Source organism: Bubalus bubalis, chromosome 17 (genome assembly GCF_019923935.1).
Source record: "Bubalus bubalis isolate 160015118507 breed Murrah chromosome 17, NDDB_SH_1, whole genome shotgun sequence".
NCBI classification, from domain to species: domain Eukaryota; kingdom Metazoa; phylum Chordata; class Mammalia; order Artiodactyla; family Bovidae; genus Bubalus; species Bubalus bubalis.
The window spans coordinates 17,992,535-18,012,887 of NC_059173.1; the positions used below are offsets into that span (position 1 = coordinate 17,992,535).

At 45.8% G+C, this 20,353-nt stretch overlaps 1 protein-coding gene across 1 annotated transcript in view; it reads right to left on the reverse strand.

The window, feature by feature from the left end:
- Positions 1 to 20,353, reverse strand: part of CCDC63 (coiled-coil domain containing 63) — a 53,047-nt gene that overhangs the window by 15,019 nt on the left and 17,675 nt on the right. The window contains exons 4-10 of the mRNA XM_006048319.3: positions 14,697 to 14,794; positions 14,132 to 14,298; positions 10,519 to 10,708; positions 5,213 to 5,332; positions 4,394 to 4,575; positions 2,772 to 2,953; positions 1,379 to 1,599 (exon numbers count right to left, since the gene is read on the reverse strand). Coding sequence (XP_006048381.3) covers positions 1,379 to 1,599; positions 2,772 to 2,953; positions 4,394 to 4,575; positions 5,213 to 5,332; positions 10,519 to 10,708; positions 14,132 to 14,298; positions 14,697 to 14,705 — 1,071 coding nt within the window. The 5' untranslated portion in view covers positions 14,706 to 14,794. The remainder of the gene's footprint in view (positions 1 to 1,378; positions 1,600 to 2,771; positions 2,954 to 4,393; positions 4,576 to 5,212; positions 5,333 to 10,518; positions 10,709 to 14,131; positions 14,299 to 14,696; positions 14,795 to 20,353) is intronic.

The window sequence follows — 20,353 nt, forward strand, 5'->3', positions numbered from 1 at the left end:
ATCACTATTTGTTTACTGTTATTATTACTACCTGGGCTACCCAGGTGGTGCAGTGGTAAAGAATCCACCTGCCAATGCAGGAGACTCAAGAGGGGAAGGTTCAATCCCTGGATCAGGAAGATCCCCTTGCCTGAAGAATCCCACGGACAGAGGAGCCTGGCATGCTACAATCCACGGGGTCGCAAACAGCTGGACATGACTGAGCAACCAAGCATGCACAGACATTACTACTACTTACCACCCTAAGGAATCCTCTCTATAGAATCACAATGCTCTGCAAGCTGCTCTTTCTAATCCTCATTAAAATTAAATTAATCACTCATTTTGAAAAAAATAAAATGTTTTCCCCTGTCTTCTAGCTACTGTCTACTTGCGTGTGGCCCCACATTCAGGAAATGGTGACACTGCAAAAGGAAGGGCTCCCCTAGGTTCCCATCCAGCACAGGGCCTCAGAGGGGAGAGTGATGAGTTCTCAGAGGAGGGGACATTTGTCGGGACTAATGAGTGGTACTGCATCAGAAGAAAAGTGGGAGGGGTGGGGAACAGCATGAGGAAAGTTTCAGAGAAGGGAAACACAGGGGGCAGCTGAGACTGGCAGCTGATGGGAGTGCCTTGAGGGTCGCGATGAGAGCTGAGCCTGCAGGGGCAGGTTGAAGCCAAATTCAGAAAGGACTGGAGTGTCATGCTAAGTTTAGACTCTCTGTGTGCAGAGAGTTCCAAAGGCTGTTTATGTGTGTTCTGGGGAGTCAGCAGCTCAGGGAGTCAAGTTTGGGAAATTACAGGTTCAACAAAGGTAAATAGTTTCTTTACTGCAGGACTTATCAGAGCCTTTACTATGCTCATGTACATCAGTTCTCTCCAAGATCAATTTACCATCTCTCCTCAATTCTACAAAGCCGTTTATTGACAGGGGTCAGCCAGCTCTTAAGGCAAAGGGCCACATAGTCAGTATTTTGAGTTTTGCAAGCCACATATGGTCTGTCTTGCATTGTTTTTTCCCCGACAACTCTTTAAAAATGTAAAAATCATTAGCTCATGGGCTGTGCAAAAACAGGTCAAAGGCCATATCTGGCTGTGGTATAGTTTACTGAACTCTGGATTATAAGACATACCATGGATTTTAAATGTCACTTATCAGGGGTGAGGGGACATTAACCTATTAAGTGTATGTATCAACTGAAAGACAAATACCAGTTTCAGGAAGGTTAAAATGTAGAGGGGAGAACACTGGGGGCATATAGTATTTCCCAAACGTTTTTTGACTTGAAGTCCTTTTTTCTGCAGAGCAGCTCAAAGAGTATTCTGAGGAACCTGCCTTGGGGAAGGCTACTGCAGGAGCAGGTGGGCCCCTGGCCTGGGAAAGGAGAGGTGCCCCGACCTGGATTCTCTCGATCTTCTTGTGCATCATCTCCATGTCATTGTTGAGCTCTGTGACATATGTGAACCGAGCAAAGTTCTTCTCCTCCTTGGCCAGAAACTCCTCGATGAGTTGATTCAGGTTCCCAGTCTTTGTCAGTTTCAGCAGCCGGAGGTGAGCCACCTCGTAGCTCTCAAAACTCGCACCCTTGCTCTTCTTCCCATACTTCTTTGCCTTGAGAGCTAGAAAAGGAAGAACCAGCAGCTCTGAGTCTGAAAGGGAAGCTGCTCGGAGCACAGCCTGGCAGAGGAAAGAGCTGCATAACATTATCACTGTGCCCCAGGGAGGGGGCTAGACTTTCCCAGGACAAGGAGGGGAAAAGTGAGAGATGGAGTTTCCCAGAAACACACTTCTAGCCATACAGTTGCAAATGAGAAGGTAGAAAGGGACAGAAGGGCTAAAAGACCAAAAATCAAATGCAACTACACAGGGGGCCCTCTGAAGCACTCAGATCTCTCAACCTGTTCAGGACAGAGATAACATAGCAGCCCTGAGATTGCTCTGCTTAGAAAGGTCTGTTTGCAAGGCTGGCCCTTCACCTTCATCTGGGAACTTAAATGGTGAACATTTCCCTACACTGATATAAAACTGTCCGCAAATGGTTAAGAGTGGCTCCTGTGCCCTGACTGTATGGACAGTGTGGCCGAACACCTGCCTTCCTGCTGGGAGGCTGGAATTTTGGGATGTGCTGGGGAGAGAGGGCCTACACGACCAGCCCCCAGTAAGAATCCTGGGCATCGAGTCTCTAATGAGCTCCCCATATAGATGACTCTTCACATGTGTTGTCAAAATTAGAGGCTGGAGCAATTAAGCATATCCTGTGTGACTCCACTGGGAGAAGATCCGGGAAGCTTGTGCCAGGTTTCCTCTGGACCTCGGCCCGTGAACCTTTTCTCCCTGCTGATGTGTCTACATCATAGCCATGTTTGCAATGATGTGCTGAGTCATGTGAGTCCTCCTTCAGAATCTCCAAACATGGATAGGGCTGTGGCAACCTCCAATAAAACAAGTTCCTCCTCTAAATAATGGAAGCAGAGCCACAAGGTGAGGACATATCCTGTAGTTAGGGATGGCGGATAAAATCCAACTCATCTAGCTAAATTTGAATTTCAGACAAACAGTGTATTTTTAAAAGTATAAATATGTCCCAGTTGTTGATAAACCACAAATAATTCTTTAGTGTAAGTATCTTTCAAATATTGCATGGGACTAAAATTTTATTCTTTGTTTATCTGCAACTTAAATTTAACGGTGTCTTGTATTTTTCTTTGCTAAATTTGGCAACCTTGCTACAAGGAGACTTGGGCACCTTCAGTTGAGAGAAAGAGGTATTTCAGTGGAGAGAGAGAGATACCTTCTTCCTTTTTGGACTGCTCCTCGAATTCAAGACGATCATTCAGCTTGATGAGCAAGAAGGATTTGAGTTTGATTTCATGATCGTAGACACGCTCCAGCTCTCGGATCTCCAGGTTGTACTGAGAGATGTCCTTCTGCTGGCGGTCCTTCATGGCAGCCATTCGAGCCATGGCCTCCAGCCTGGGTGGGGGGAGGGGAGCACAACAGAGTCTGAGTGTCCAGAGGCTCCTTCCTTCTCCCCCACTTCTCCCTACCAGTCCAGACAGACTTCATTCCTGGGCAGTGATCATCCCTTCTTTTAATCATGGAGATTCCTGGGAGTAGAGGAACCACCTTCCACACCTGAATGACAGGAGCTCACAACTCTAGACCACCCTCAGGAAATGATTTTCTATCATCATCTCTGTCACCATCCTTAGCATCATCACCACCATCACCATCGCCACAACCACCACCACCACCATCAGCACCACCATCACCCCTATCACCACTCCCAACACCATCATCACCACCATCACCATCGCCACCACCACCACCACCACCATCAGCATCACCATCACCCCTATCACCACTCCCAACACCATCATCACCACCATCACCATCGCCACCACCACCACCACCATCAGCACCACCATCAGCATCACCATCACCCCTATCACCACTCCCAACACCGTCAGCATCACCACCATCACCATCGCCACCACCACCACCACCATCAGCACCACCATCAGCATCACCATCACCCCTATCACCACTCCCAACACCGTCAGCATCACCACCATCAGCATCATCAAACATCACCATTATCACTATTACCATTATCATCACCCCTTGTCAAGTAGAATACTACGCCCCAGCCACTCCCTTATATACTCATATGTTTTAATATTTATTTATTTGGGCTGCACCAGGTCTTAGTTGCCACATGTAGGATCTTCGATCTTCATTGTGGCATGCAGGATCCTCTTAGCTGCAGCAAGCAAACTCTTAGTCTCGGCATATGGGATCTAGTTCCCTGGCCAGGGATTGAACCTGGCTCCCTGCATTGGGAGTGTGAAGTCTTAGCCACTGGACCACCAGGGAATTCCTTATACTAATATTATTTAATCCTCACTTCCACCCAAAGAAGTCCTACAATAAATTAGTGGTGATGCAGCCAGGATTCAAACCCAGAGCTCTCTGGCTCCAAAACCTGCACTCTTCACATGTGAACTGCATGTCTTTTGCCCCCTCCGGGGGTGAAGCTGGAAAACAGTCCAGACTGAGAGGGATCCCTAGGACTACAGGCAGGGACACCTGGTGGAGATTATACAGAATAGGGGTTTAAATCTCAGCTCCACCACATCTGCCACTTATCTGGATCTCAGGTAAGCATTTTGACATCTCTAAGCCTCCATTCCATTATCCCAAATGGGGATAATAACTCCTAGGGTTGTGGTGAGGGTTGAAATACTACCCAGAGCATCTAGCATCATGCTTGGCAGACACACAACCAGGGCTCGGACTTACGATGATGATGGTTTCAGGTTCCTCAACGCATAAGCACAGCGGGTAGAGGGGTAAGAAGCCCAACAGGTGGCTGAGACATCTCTGCCCCCAAGAGTCTCTCCCCCAGCCTACCTCTGCTCGTAGGCCTGCGCAGACTGCTCAATGGCCACATTCATTGTTTTCTTCTGCGTCAACAGGCGCCGACGAAGATGCTGGTAGACGTTGTCGTAAGCAGCCTTCTCGTGCCTCAGGTCCTCGATCTCCTTCCGGAGCTTCGCGTTGGTGGTCAGCATCTGGTCAAAGTGTACAGTGACCTGCGAGGAGGGCTGCGCTTCAAAACGAGGCCCACTCCTGGGGCGCGAGACAAGCTTCCAGAAGGCAGCCGGAGCGTTGAAGCGTCTTCCCCGCACCTCCCACCCCAGGCCCACAGAACCACGGTTGGAGCACTGCCTGGCCTGTGTGTACACCATGGTTCACCTTCTCCTGACTCAGCCAATGAAATGTATGCCTTCTAATGGCTTCACGGACATCATTCTTTCCTTCTCCAAAGGGAGGGAGAGCTGTTTGCAGAGATTTTGTTTGGCCGCATTGCACCATGTGGGATCTTAACTCCCCATGTGTTCCAGGTGCATTCATGCACACGTGCTGTTGTGTCCAACTCTGTGCAACCTTATGGACTACAGTCCACCAGGCTCCTCTGTCCATGGGATTTCCCAGGCAAGAATACTGGGAAATACTGGGGTGGGTTGCAAAGTTACTTCTCCAGGGAATCTTCCCGACCTAGGGATCGAACGCATGTCTCCTGCACTATAGGTGGATTCTTTACCACTGAACCATAGGGAAACCCCTTAGTTTCTCAACCAGGGATCAAACCTGTGCCCCCTGCAGTGGAAGCAGGGAGTCCTAACCATTGGACAGCCAGAGAATTCCCCCAGAAGACACCTTACGTACAAGATTCAAACGGGTTTCCAAAATGTGGATCTGTTTTTGCAATTTCCGGGGGTTATTGGCCTCCTGTATTTTTGTGAAGATCTGTCTTTGGTTTACAATTTTTTTCTCCATCTGAACAATCTGAAAAAAAGAGAGAGAGGGAAAACCCAGCTGTGTTAACATCTGTATGGGGACAAATGCAATAGTTCACTAACTCAAGCATGCTAAAACAAAAACTACCATGTTATTTCTTTTCCTATGAATAGAATTTTAATTTCTCTCTTGGGTGTGGACTCAATCTTAGTCAGTTTGGGACAAAATGAGCAACTAAGAGTTTTTATTTTCACTTGTGCGTGTAAATTTCACTCACATATGGGCAAAAATTTCACCTGACCCTAAAGCCACTGTTTTCCTGGAGAAATGGCATTGATTCTCTCAAGAAGCCTTCTGTAACCTTTTTTTTGTTTGGTTGGCAGGTTTTTTGTTTGTTTCTTTTTCTGACTTTTACAATAATGGGGATGCTAGCGACCCTTAAAGAGCAGGTCATGAGGTGTCAAGACACCCTGCAACATGTAAGACAGCACCAGACATCCAAAAAATTGACCCCCATCCCTTGTGACTGTCCAGTGTGCCTTGGATGTCAGGCAGGTGAAAATCCTCTCTATAATCTTCTGTACCTAGAATCAAATTGTCTTTTACATATACACACACAACATTTTTCATTCTTTTTTTTTTTTAATTTTTGGCTGTGCTGGGTCTTTGTTGCTGTGCATGGGCTTTCTCTAGTTGCAGAAAGCAGGGGCTATTCTCTAGTTGCGGTGCACAGGCTTCTCATTGCTGTGACTTCTGTTGCTGCAGAGCACAGGCTCTAGAGTGCACATGCTTCAGTGGTTGGGGCTCCTGGGCTGTAGAGCACAGGCTCAACAGTTGAGGAGCATGGGCTTAGCTGCTCCGCAGCAGGTAGGATCTTTTCCAGCCAGGGGTGAAGCCCACGTCTCCTGCATTGGCAGATGGATTCTTTACCACTGGACCCCCAGGGAAGTCCTTTCATTCAGTTTTAATAGACAAGTATCCAGGAATGGAGTCACTGTATAAATCAAAAGAATGTTCATTGATTTTTCTGGAACTTAACCAAGAGTTGGCCATCATTTTGGGAATCTTGACACCAGCACAACCTGGATCATCTTGTGGTTTTTGTTTGGCCATGCTGTGAGGCTTGTGGGCCTCTTAGTTCCCTGACCATGGATTGAACCTGGGCCACTGCAGTGAACACAGCAACTGCTAACCACTGGACGGCCAGGGAATTCCCATGGATCATCTTCTTTGAGTTGTGGATACAACAAGCCCAGATCAGTGTGCAGTGTGGAATCTGGCCCACTGCCTGTTCTCATAAAGGCTTACTGGCACACAGCCATGCCCATTCTTTGCATTGTCTATGGCTGTTTTCAGGCTATGAAGGCAGAATGGAATAGCTGCAGCACAGACCACGTGGCCTGTAAAGCCAGAATATTTACTATCAGGCCCTCTGTGCAGCAATTTGCCAGCCCTGTTCTAGATAAGTCAGGCCAAAATATGAACATATCGAAATACATATAATTTTAGTATAAATAGCTTTCCTTTATGTTTCCTTTATATTATAGTTATAGCATCATATTGATTTAAAAGAAGAAGGGTAAAGGATTATATCATCTATAAATTTTACTTCAGGATTTTAAAGGAGGTATTATAAAATATTTGCTGTTAAAAAGAGGTGCTGGCAGTTGAGTGATTCATAATTTCAAGTGTCAATGACTAGAAAATGATTAAGTTCATTTAGGCTCAGGACTTGTTAAAAATATGCTTTCCTCAGAAGAACTTCCTCTGCTTTTATGGGCACAGATCTCAGCAGTCTCCCTTAAGGGGTAGCAGCTTGTATCAATTAGGAACACATGCAACAACAAATTACAGAAAGCCTGGCTAAATAGTGGTTTAAACAAATTATGGTTTATCTTTCTCTCATAATACATTGATGGCTTAGGTTCAGTAACAGAAGGATGTAAGGACAAGATCTGTATAATTTACCTGACTTCTCCCTCAAAACATGGCTGCCACAGCACCAGCCTTCACAGTTATGTTCCATGGAGGAAAACAGAGGAAGAAATACGGATGAAGGGTAGAATCTATTCCTAAGACATTTGCTCCTTCGAAGAAAAGCTATGAAAAATCTAGATATTATACTCAAAAGCAGAGACATCATTTTGCCAACCAAAGTCTGTCTAGTCAAAGCTATGGTTTTTCCAGTAGTCGTGTATGGATATTAGACCATAAGGAAGGCTGAGCACTGAAGAACTGAGACTTTCAAACCGTGGTGCTGGAGAAGACTCTTGAGAGTCCCTTGTACAGCAAGGAGATCAAACCAGTCAACCTAAAGGAAATCAACCCTGAATATTCATTAGAAGGACAGATACTGAAGCTGAAGCTCCAATACTTGGCCACCTGATGCAAAGAGCTGACAATGGAAAAGACCTTGATGCTAGGAAAGATTGGATCTCACACAAAGGAAAAGTGGATCTCACACAAAACTGGCAAGGTATAGAAATGCTGCTTATGATTGACATCAGCCAGGTTTTGGACTTTAGCTGGAACACACTGTCTCCCTCCCCCACAAATTCCCTCAGAGCAAAATCAAATTGCTTCATCAGTGCTGACAAAGTCAGGTTCAAGTCAAGCCAGGTTCCTTTTCCACTTGGCTCTCCTTTCCTGTTCTATGCACAAGGCAACATCCTCAACACAAACCCACTCCAGCTCTCTTCTGATATAAAACAAATGACTTGTTTTGATTTATGGGAGGGTAGCGTCCTCCCCCATATATCAGGTGTGGCCTCTGCAGCTCTGAAGGGCTGCCTATCCCTGCCTGAGCTGACCCCTAGAGTCCTCAGGTTCCAGCTCCTTGCCAAAGAAGTTATGGCATCAGCTCTTGTGACTAAATTCAGAGCTGTATTCCCTTTGGCACCTTTATGTCAGACACTGCTTTTGTGATGCTGAAAGTAATTAGGCTTCAGCCCAATGGGAGACATTACCCAAGCCTGTAGGTGAAGGGGAAATGCCCTGCTACATGAGATGCCCAGCAGGAAGGCATCAGCTTATTAATTATTCTGTGAGGCCAAGCAGGGCCCAGTGGTATCCTTGCCTCCAGTGACCCCTTGAAAGGACAAAGTTCTGGACACTGTGTGGTGGACACAGCAGGAGGGGATCCTGGGAGCTGGGATGGAATTAGACCAAGAGGGTTTTTGTGCTGGGCAGTGAGTGCCATACTCTTTGGAGGATTAGCAAACTAAATTGCCTTTTCTAATGTTTCTGAGAATCCACATTCCTGTTTCTTTTTTCAATTTTTCTTTGTTCACTTTTTAAAGCATTTTTTTTCCTTTGATGTGCAGCATTTTTAAAGTCTGTATTGAATTTGTTACAATATTATGATTTTTTTTTTAATGTTTTAGTTTTTTGACCGCAAGGCATGTGGGATTTTAGCTCCCCAACCAGGGATCAAACCTGCACCGTCTGCATTGGAAAGCAAAGTCTTAATCACTGGACCACCAGGGAAGTTCCCTCTTTGTTCACGTTTATTGCCTTTTTCTCATACATTCATATATTCATTCATTCACTCATTCATCAATGTTTATCAAACCGCCGCTTGATGCCAGACAACAGGGGTATGACGGTATCCAAGACAGAGTGGCCCCTGCCCTCAGGGAACCTACAGTCTAGGACTGGAAACAACCCAGGAAGCATGTTGAGTCCTAGAAGAGGGGAAACAGAAGATAATTTGGACACACACAGAAGGGGCACATAGCAGAGAAAAATGAAGGGACAACTATCCTGCATAAACAGCATTTGAGCTGAGACCTAAAGGATGAATAAGACTCCCGCAAGCAGAGAGGATGGGGCCCAGCACTCCAGGCAGAGGGAACAGCATGTGCAAAGGCAGAGATGAGACACAGCAGTGTGGGTCCATAAAGGCAGCCAGTGCAGATGGAGCACAGAGGACAAGGGAGGTGGGGGTATTTACTCCAGGTTCCAGAGTGCCCTACTTCTCTGAGTACCCCCACTGAGTGTGCTATTTGTTCCTGTCCAGGAAACTAATACCAGGGGGATATACTTTAAACTGGAAAGAGGCCATAGAGAAGGCCTCCCTGAGACACCTGAGAAAGTCACCTTTAGGCTGAGAAACGGAGAAGGCAAATGGCAACCTACTCCAGTACTCTTGCCTGGAAAACCCCATGGATGGAGGAGCCTGGTAGGCTGCAGTCCATGGAGTTGTGAAGAGTCAGACACGACTGAGCAACTTCACTTTTACTTTCCACTTTCATGCATTGGAGGAGGAAATGGCAACCCACTCCAGTGTTCTTGCCTGGAGAATCCCAGGGACAGGGGAGCCTTGTGGGCTGCCATCTCTGGGGTCGCACAGAGTCGGACACGACTGAAGCGACTTAGCAGCAGCAGCAGCAAGCTGAGAAAAAGATAAGCAACTAGGGTGAGGCATTTGGGGGCCGCATATGCAAAGGCCCTGAAGTGAGAAAAGACAGCATTATTTGGGGGGGGGAAAGAGAAAGTCTTTTGCAGCTGGAGTGAGAAGACTTAAGGAAGGAATAACATGGGATGAGCCTAGAGGGGTAGGCAGGGGCTAGATCACATAGGGACTTTCAAACCACAGTAAGGGATGAATGCTGTCCAGCAAATGTCTCTAGCTCTTTGTTTTCTGGATCCATGAGGACTGTACTTCCTAGGCCCTTTTGTGAATGGGTAGAGTTGACTATTTTTGGATGAGTATGGGCTCTGGGGGTATTTATGGGTTTTGTAGACTGTCTTGAGTCAATGGGTCATGAGCAGACGTGACACACTGGGGCACTCAATTGCCAGGGTGAGACCCTCAGGATCTCATTTTTCTCTACCACAACCCCTGGCAATGTCCAAGATGGGGGCTAACCCATCAGCCTGGCCCCAGGATGAGAGGATTTAAGAGCCCCTAGCCAATCCACAATAGACCATAAATCATGTACGAAAAAGAAGCCTTTGTGGTTTTAAACCACTGAGTTGGGGAGAGGGAGTGTGTGTTACTGCAGCATACCTAACCTCTCCTGACTGACGCAGTAAGGATTTGGGCATTTATTCTAAGTGTAATAGGGAGGCACTGGAGACCACAGTGGGGAAATGGATCAACAGAACTGAGAGACTGGGGTTACAATGGTGGCAGAGACAGGTTTAGAAAAGCCAGCAGTGCAGCGTGTGGTGGGGAGTACACCTTCCCCTTGCTCGGTGCTCTGGTTAACCCTTTAAGAGAAAGACCACACCTTCTCATCCAGTTCAGCCAACAGCAGTTTCATTGATTTAATCAGGGCCTCGTAGTCCTCCTTAGTTTGCAGCAGGAAACGCAGTTCCAAGTAGTTTTTCTCATTGAGATCCAGGTTCCTGGAGGACTTGATGAGATTCAAAAGCAGGGTGATCTCATCCTGCTCCTCCTGCAGGGTCTTGATTTCCTTGCTGTTGGGAAAGCAGCACATGATTAACTCTGAACCCCTGGCTTTGCCTGGATAGGACACTCCAGGCCCCTTGACCCTGAAAGGAGACTCAGAGAGGTACTTCCCAACCCAGAGAGTTGGAAGGAACTCACACAAGGTCTCTAGTCCAGGTCCTGAACTTACATCACCTCTGACCCAGTTCACTGCAACTTCCACTGCTCTGCGCCCTTCTCTGAGTGATACCTTTTTTTTTTTCCCTCAGAACAATTTGCAGCTGTGCCTGTCAAAACCCATTACCTAGACATGGTGGGAGCCCCCAAGTTTTCTTTTGTCAGCAGCTCACTGGCATCTGTCTGATGTTGCAGACCTTCTTTTCCAGCTTTCTAGCCAATTATCTCTGGTAATGACAGGCAAACCCATCAGACAGGATCTTTCAACTGTGTATCAACACAGAGCTGCACAGGAACCTCTAACCCCCACCAGCTCCTCTACTCGGGGGCTAATGATTTATGAAATTGGCTGACATGAGTCTTCTTTCTCTTCCTTGTCTACTCCGGAGAAGAAAGGGGGCCAAGGACGTGGGCAAATGGAGACTTTGAAAAGAAAAGAAGGCTCAGGAGACTGCACAGCAATTGAACAACGTGAAATGGCACAGAGGCCGAATTTCTTGCAAAGTCCTTGCAGCCTTTTCCTGCTGTTCAGTGTGATTTGCAGGCTTGCTGCCTCAGTGTCCTTTGGAAGCTTGGAGAAATGCAGCATTTCAGGTCCCAACCCAGGACCTACTGAATCAGAATCTGCTTTGCAACAAGATCCTCAGGTGACTTCTATGCACTTTAAAGTTTTGGAAGCACCACTCTAGAACAGTAAAGAACATTCAAAGGCAAAAGGTCTGCAAAGACTTTTCTATTAATGATAAAAAGCAAATATTTTAGGTTTTGTGGGCCAGAGGACCTCTGTTGCATCTACTCAACAGAGCAACCATATGAAACGCAAAAATGAGTAGGTGTGGCTATGTGCCAATAAAACTTCATAAAAACAGGCAGCCAGTAAGACTTGGCTCATTAGCCACTACTGCTCTAAAGCAGCACTGTCCAGTAGATTATTCTGCAGTGATGGAAATGTTCTCTAGTTGCTCTATCTGATAGCATCCACCAGGCACATGTGGCTACTGAGCACCTGAAATGTGGCTGGTGAAACTGAAGAACTGAATTTCTAATTCTATTAACTGTAATTAATTACCAATGTAAATGGCCACATGCTACTAGAGACCACCAGAGAGCACACCTAGTTCTAGAGCATCTTGTCTTCTAAACCTGACCCTGGGGACTTCTCTGCCCCTCTTAAGCCCCTCATGGGAGGGGTCTTTGTAAAGGTACAGAGAAAAAAGAGAGAGAGCAGGATAATCCATCAAAGACAGGCTTTCAGGGTGTAGTGAGGTCAGAAAAAAAAGCAAAAGGAAGGTTTGTCCATCTTTAGGCAGGGCTGGGACTGCATTGAGGGGAGTGAGGTGCTTCAAAAATTAAGGAGATCGTCACTCTCAGGGTGGTATAGGTGCAAGGTCAGCACTGGGGAAAAGCACTTCCTTAAATATTGTACCCTAACTACCTCACTTACCTCAACCCAGTTTTCCTCCTATTTTGGGGTGTTTATGTCTACTCTTTCACTCCCCTCCCCCGCTTCAGTTCCATCACAGTGAAACCAGATCAAATGGGCTGGGGTAGGGTAGAGTAGGAGGCAGAAGAGTAAGAAAGATTCAAGAAAAACTGAAGACACACCAGGAAGCAGGCATTCCCTGATGCCCACACCAAGGACAGACTGTGATTCAAGATCTCCAGGCACAGAAGTGCAGGCTGTGGACTGCACAGCCCAAGGGAGCACCATCTACTTGAAAACGTATCACCAATTTGCTGATTTATTGTACTTTTCTGAGAGACAGTTCAGCTCAGTCATTCAGTCATGTTCAACTCTTTGCGATCCCATGAACCGAAGCACACCAGGCCTCCCTGTCCATCACCAACTCCCGGAGTCCACCCAAACCCATGTCCATTGAATCGGTGATGTCATCCAACCATCTCATCCTCTGTCGTCCCCTTCTCCTCCTGCCCCCAGTCCCTCCCAGCATCAGAGTCTTTTCAAATGAGTCAGCTCTTCACATCAGGTGGCCAAAGTATTGGAGTTTCAGCTTCAACATCAGTCCTTCCAATGAATATTCAGGACTGATTTCCTTTAGGATGGACTGGTTGGATCTCCTTGCAGTCCAAGGGACTCTTAAGAGTCTTCTCCAACACCACAGTTCAAAAGCATCAATTCTTCGGCGCTCAGCTTTCTTTATAGTCCAACTCTCACATCCATACATGACCACAGGAAAAACCATAGCCTTGACTAGACAGACCTTTGTTGGCAAAGTAATGTCTCTGCTATTCAATATGCTGTCTAGGCTGGTCATAACTTTCCTTCCCAGGAGTAAGCATCTTTGGTCATGTTTTAACAAAATCTCTTCATAACAATGATGTTTCCAACAGATGGCAGTAAAGAATCTTGAGAAAAGGCTGCCTTTTTCTAATTCACATAGTGATCGCATATTGACTAGCAGTGGCTCTGAGTAAGCCAATCCATGGAAAATCTAAAGAACTCCTCTAGCCTCGGAACTTCACACATCATCTAACAGTCAAATTTTCTTTCTAACAACAGGCAGTTACTTTCTGTATAAACATTTTAGACGTAGTTAAGGAATCACCTTTCCTTGGACGGAATCTAAGAATGCCTGTTTAACGTGTGTTTCTTCAATCCCTGAGAACACCTTTCTGTTGCCCAAGGAAAACTATACATAATTTCTCGGGCAACTCAATTTCAAATATTCAGTCTTGAAGATCCCAAAAGGCCACACAAGCAGGAAACGTCCTGTGGGGTATCCACTGCCGGGTGATTTCCCCTTCTCTGGGAACTCCCCACCTTCACTGCTAGAACCGCTGGGGATACCCATAGCTATTTTCCATCCTATAGTTCAACCCCCCAGACCACAGGTGATTGGGCCAGAAGCAGACACCAGACCCAAGCTGAGACAATCAGATTCTCCCTCTCCTGAGAATTCTGGGATGGATTCTCAGAATTCTGGAATTGATTAAGGACAGTCTCTCTTTGTGGCCCTTGGTAGCTCAAGAATTGGAGGAAGCCAGCTCCCACCAGCCACAGCCAAGATTTAAGAGAAGGAAAAACAAAACCCACGTGTTGAAAGAAACAGGAACCAGAAATGGCTTCTAGTTTGGGTCCTTCCCTGAAACATGGGTGCTCTGCTCCCCTTGGGGTCCCCAAGACACCCTGAACTCTGAGAATATATCTCCTTTCCCCACTGAAGCTATCCCAAATGGGTCCATGCCCCAGAGGCCACATCAGAAGGCAAGCCCCATGAAACCAAAACCCCAAATTTTCTCTGACCATCACTTACCGCTGGTTCATGATCTTCTGCTGGGAGCGGAAGTTAAAGGACTTCCGACTGTCCACCATCTTCCGGAACTGCTGCCTCAGCTTCCGAAGCTCCCCCTCAACCAGCTGCTCTTTGGTCTTCTCTGAAGGTTCCTGTGGACTTTCAGGGTCTTTTCTCCTGTGCTTCTTCTGGGTGATACAGGGTGGGTATTAAGCAACCGATTAGGTGACTAGAAAAGCCCACATTTCAACTCAAGGATGGAGGGCAAGAAGGGTGCTTGGGGCAGAGCTAGAGTTGAAAGACCACCCTTGGGTGATGTCAACTGCTTGTGTGTTACATGGAAAACCTGCCCTGGGTTGCTGGGGTGGAGAGGAGGCTGGGCCTCATTATTACATACTGAAGAGGTGGTCTTGCTGTGTGACCTTGGGTGAGTCACTTAACATCTCTAAGTCTCCAGTCTTTCATCTATAAAATGGGTGCACACAGATTTGCTGTCAAGATTCCATAAGCTAATATGTATTTAGTGGACAGCACAATGCCTAACCCCACAGTAAACCCTCTATATATAGGAGCTATTATTACCCACCGTTGGCATCTTGAAGGAATTGTGCTTTTCCTCTGTTCAGACACCGTACCCAAGGGAGCTCAAAGCCAGCAAGTGCTCCTTTCTGTCTCTGCAATGCCCTGTCCACAGTGGCAAAACAAAGAAAACTTGTGAGCCACCCCTGCTGGTGGTGCTGGACCCAGCAGCACCCTCTCCCTCCTCCCACAGTTTGGCACCAGAGGAGGACACGACAGATGGCTGCCCGGGTGTGAGAAGAGGCTTTTTTTTTTTTTTTTTTAAACAATGTTTTCCTGAAACCTGTTCCTCTCACAATTTATTATTAGGAGCCAGGCAGATGGTTCTGGCATGTTGGTTACCCTCTTGCTCCCTGTGTTCCCAAAGAAGAGGGGCAAAATGGCATCAAGGCAGTGTGTCCTCTGATGGGGTTACATCGAAATTCACCCAGCTTCAGCTGTGAGGACAACCCCCCTTGCTTTTAAAAGCAGGAGCCAGTGGTACTGAGAGGCATTAGGTATTCAGAGGCGGGAACAATGCTAATACTATGAGCCCATAGGGCTGTAAGATCCACTGCACCCCAACTTCCAGACTTTAGGAACTAAATTCCTAAACTAGAAACTCTGAGCTCCGCCACCCACTGAAGGGTCCTACGGTGCAGTGGTTTAAAGCATTGCTGTATCAACCATCGAATCTCAGCAAAAATTCCTCCGTGGCCACTTATTAATTTGGACAAGTCATTTCCGTTTTCTGGGCCTTGGTTTCCTCATCTGGGAAATAGGAGAAATTCTAGAAGCCATTTCAGGTTGTTCAGCATGTAAGGCACTAAACAGACACAAAGTAAGAACGCAGTAAATGATAGGTGTTATGATATGGTGTGATATGGGTCTTTTCATATGATGACGGTTCAGCATAAAAAATATTTATGTGGGCTTATGGGGCATCCAGCATTCCTCTGTCTCCTGTAGCAATACCTGGAATTTCCAGTAGGAAGCCACACCCTCCCTCACTCCTGGTCATTTCCGGATTGGAACCTGTGACTCTGGATGGGCCAGTCATAGTGCCAGAACTCTGGCCAATCTGCATAATCTCAGGGCCCTGGCCTGAGTGATCAATTCCATGATAAGTCCATGACCCCAAGCAGAGTAAATGGTGGAATTTAAGCTTGCACATTCAGGAAGAGAGAAATTCTGTTTCCCGCTGCACTTTAACCTATGTGAATGAGGTTGCAAGTGGCTGGCAACCATCTTGCCTCTTCAGGGAGCCTAAGAATAAAGCTATCTTGGAGGACAGAAGACAAACTCAGGAGAAATTTAACCTTGGGGGAATCATCTGAGGCCCTGGATATAGCCAAGCCTGAAGATACTCTGGGTCATGTCCAATTACATGAATCAGCATATTCACTTAAAGTAATCCAAGATGAGTTTTCTGTTGCTTGCAACCAAATGAGTTCTCATGCCTGAAGTAACTAAATCTCTTCAGCACACAAACTAAGAGGCGGCTGCTGCTGCTGCTAAGTCACCTCAGTCATGTCCAACTCTGTGTGACCCCATAGATGGCAGCCCACCAGGCTCTCCCATCCCTGGGATTCTCCAGGCAAGGACAGTGGAGTGGGTTGCCATTTCCTTCTCCAAAACTAAGAGGCTACTGTGTGCTAAACATTGTAGGGAATTCAGGTGTAAGTCAATCTTCAAGGTGCTATGAACCCTGCCCTAGGTAAAATAGTGGGAAAAGGTGCACAAAGAAGATGATTTTCAATTTGGGTTTTGAAGGATTAATAGGAGTTCACCATGCAGAGAAGAAAAGTGGGGAAGACATTGGGGGTAAAGAGAACTGCCTGGGCAAAGGCTGAGCAGCAAGTTAATAAAAGGAGTGTTCAGAGACAGGTGTGTGCTCTAGTATAGATCGCAGCACCCACTGGGAATAGCCAAGAGGTTTGGAAAAGCCAGTATGTTTCTTAAAAGCAGGGGTGTAAGAAGATCAGCCTTTAAGAGATGAGGCAATTGTCTCCCAACAACCACTTCTCCTTCATGAAGAATTGTTGCCACGGTAGCTGCCTGACCAGGGCTTATACTTCCCAACTCCTCCTGAATCCATGCAGGCCTATGAATTCTCACCCATGGGATGTGAGCACAGAGATGTGTCCCTTCCAGACCATGACTTTAAGAAGTGGATGTGACATTTCCATCTTCTCTCCTCCACTCTGACATTTATGGGAAGTGCAACCACAGATGGGCAGAGCCACAAGACAGGTCCCCTAAACCAACTTGTGGAAGAAGTCACCTGCCAACCATGAACATCCTCATTGGACTGTTACCAAAAAAAGAAATTAATTTCTATTATGTTAAGCCAATGAAATGTGGCAATATCTTGGTTAGAGAAGCTATCTATAACATGCTATAGCTAGCATGACTCTTAGGACAGCCTAAGTTCTTCTTAACAGGACTCATTTTGTCCCTCCTCAATATGCCCAGTTCTAGAGGATGAATCATGATTGGTTCCCACTAATCCTAGTAACCCTATTTCCCTTTGTCAATGATTGGTCAAAGGATGGGCATGTGACCCAGATCTGGCCAATGAGACTTCAGAAAAAGTCTATTCCTATTCCTTTATGACAAAAAGAGCTTGTCCATATTCCCCTTTCTTTTGCTTTTGGAAATTATTGTGAAAGAATGATAGTTGGTGCTGGAGCAACCATCCTGTGACCATGAGGAGAAATATCACTGTCACACTAAAGAGAGAGAAGAAGAAATATGGGTGGAAATTTAGGTCCTCACTGACACTGTTTGCCACTGCCCCATTCTTAGAACAGCCTACCTCTTGGCTTCTTGTTAAGTGAAATAGTTAAGTGTCACTACTGTTTAAGGTACGCTTATCGAGTATTTTCTTCAATGCAGCTGACAGCATTCCTGCCTTACATGACCCGCTACCTTGAAAATGATTCTCTAGCTGCTGGGTGACAGGACAGTAGTGACTGAGACTATAGGACCTTTGACATTTCCCTAATATGTTCTAGGGGGTTTCTAGAGGGTTTGGAGACTAACTGAATTTTGGTAAATCACAGCTGAAGGAAAATATCTATTTCTGGAAATTTTCCACATACAGGGAAGTAGAGTAAAGACTAAAGTTCTATAGCTTGGTTATTTCTGGAAGAGCCCTCAAGGTAGGCCTAGAGGCTATAGCAGGATTTAGAGACTGAAAAGATTTGGCCAAAGGATACTGACTTTAGATCAGATCAGTCGCTCAGTCATGTCTGATCCTCGCGACCCCATGAATTGCAGCACGCCAGGCCTCCCTGTCCATCACCAACTCCCAGACTTCACTCAGACTCATGTCCATTGAGTCGGTGATGCCATCCAGCCATCTCATCCTCTGTTGTCCCCTTCTCCTCTTGCCCCCAAATCCCTCCCAGCATCAGAGTCTTTTCCAATGAGTCAACTCTTCGCATGAGGTGGCCAAAGTACTAGAGTTTCAGCTTTAGCATCATTCCTTCCAAAGAAATCCCAGGGCTGATCTCCTTCAGAATGGACTGGTTGGATCTCCTTGCAGTCCAAGGGACTCTCAAGAGTCTTCTCCAACACCGCAGTTCAAAAGCATCAATTCTTCGGCGCTCAGCCTTCTTCACAGTCCAACTCTCACATCCATACATGACCACAGGAAAAACCACAGCCTTGACTAGACAAAACTTTGTCGGCAAAGTAATGTCTCTGCTTTTGAATATGCTGTCTAGGTTGGTCATAACTTTCCTTCCAAGGAGTAAGCGTCTTTTAATTTCATGGCTGCAGTCACCATCTGCAGTGATTTTGGAGCCCCCCAAAATAAAGTCTGACGCTGTTTCCACTGTTTCCCCATCTATTTCCCATGAAGTGATGGGACCAGATGCCATGATCTTAGTTTTCTGAATGTTGAGCTTTAAGCCAACTTTTTCACTCTCCACTTTCACTTTCATCAAGAGGCTTTTTAGTTCCTCTTCACTTTCTGCCATAAGGGTGGTGTCATCTGCATATCTGAGGTTATTGATATTTCTCCCAGCAATCTTGATTAAAGCTTGTGTTTCTCCCAGTCCAGCGTTTCTCATGATGTACTCTGCATATAAGTTAAATAAACAGGGTGATGATATACAGCCTTGACGTACTCCTTTTCCTATTTGGAACCAGTCTGTTGTTCCATGTCCAGTTCTAACTGTTGCTTCTTGACCTGCATATAGGTGTCTCAAGAGGCAGGTCAGATGGTCTGGTATTCCCATCTCTTGAAGAATTTTCCACAGTTTATTGTGATCCACACAGTCAAAGGCTTTGGCATAGTCAATAAAGCAGAAATAGATGTTTTTCTGGAACTCTCTTGCTTTTTCCATGATCCAGCGGATGTTGGCAATTTGATCTCTGGTTCCTCTGCCTTTTCTAAAACCAGCTTGAACATCAGGAAGTTCACAGTTCACATATTGCTGAAGCCTGGCTTGGAGAATTTTGAGCATTACTAGCGTGTGAGATGAGTGCAATTGTGCGGTAGATTGAGCATTCTTTGGTATTGCCTTTCTTTGGAATTGGAATGAAAACTGACCTTTTCCAGTCCTGTGGCCCCTGCTGAGTTTTCCAAATTTGCTGGCATATTGAGTGCAGCACTTTCACAGCATCATCTTTCAGGATTTGGAATAGCTCAACTGGAATTCCATCACCTCCACTAGCTTTGTTCATAGTGATGCTTTCTAAGGCCCACTTGACTTCACATTCCAGGATGTCTGGCTCTAGGTCAGTGATCACACCATCATGATTATCTGGGTCGTGAAGATCTTTTTTTTTTTTTTTTTTGTGAAGATCTTTTTTGTACAGTTCTTCCGTGTATTCTTGCCATCTCTTCTTAATATCTTCTGCTTCTGTTAGGTGCATACCATTTCTGTCCTTTATCGAGCCCATCTTTGCATGAAATGTTCCCTTGGTATCTCTCATTTTCTTGAAGAGATCTCTAGTCTTTCCCATTCTGTTGTTTTCCTCTATTTCTTTGCATTGATCGCTGAAGAAGGCTTTCTTATCTTTTCTTGCTATTCTTTGGAACTCTGCATTCAGATGTTCATATCTTTCCTTTTGTCCCTTGCTTTTCACTTCTCTTCTTTTCACAGTTATTTGTAAGGCCTCCCCAGACAGCCATTTTGCTTTTTTGCATTTCTTTTCCACGGGGATGGTCTTGATCCCTGTCTCCTGTACAATGTCACGAACCTCATTCCATAGCTCATCAGGCACTCTATCTATCAGATCTAGGCCCTTAAATCTATTTCTCACTTCCACTGTATAATCATAAGGGATTTGATTTAGGTCATACCTGAATGGCCTAGTGGTTTTCCCTACTTTCTTCAATTTAAGTCTGAATTTGGCAATAAGGAGTTCATGGTCTGAACCACAGTCAGCTCCTGGTCTTGTTTTCGTTGACTGTATAGAGCTTCTCCATCTTTAGCTGCAAAGAATATAATCAATCTGATTTTGGTGTTGACCATCTGGTGATGTCCATGTATAGAGTCTTCTCTTGTGTTGTTTGAAGAGGGTGTTTGTTATGACCAGCACATTTTCTTGGCAAAACTCTATTAGTCTTTGCCCTGCTTCATTTCGTATTCCAAGGCCAAATTTGCCTGTTACTCCAGGTGTTTCTTGACTTCCTACTTTTGCATTCCAGTCCCCGATAATGAAAAGGAC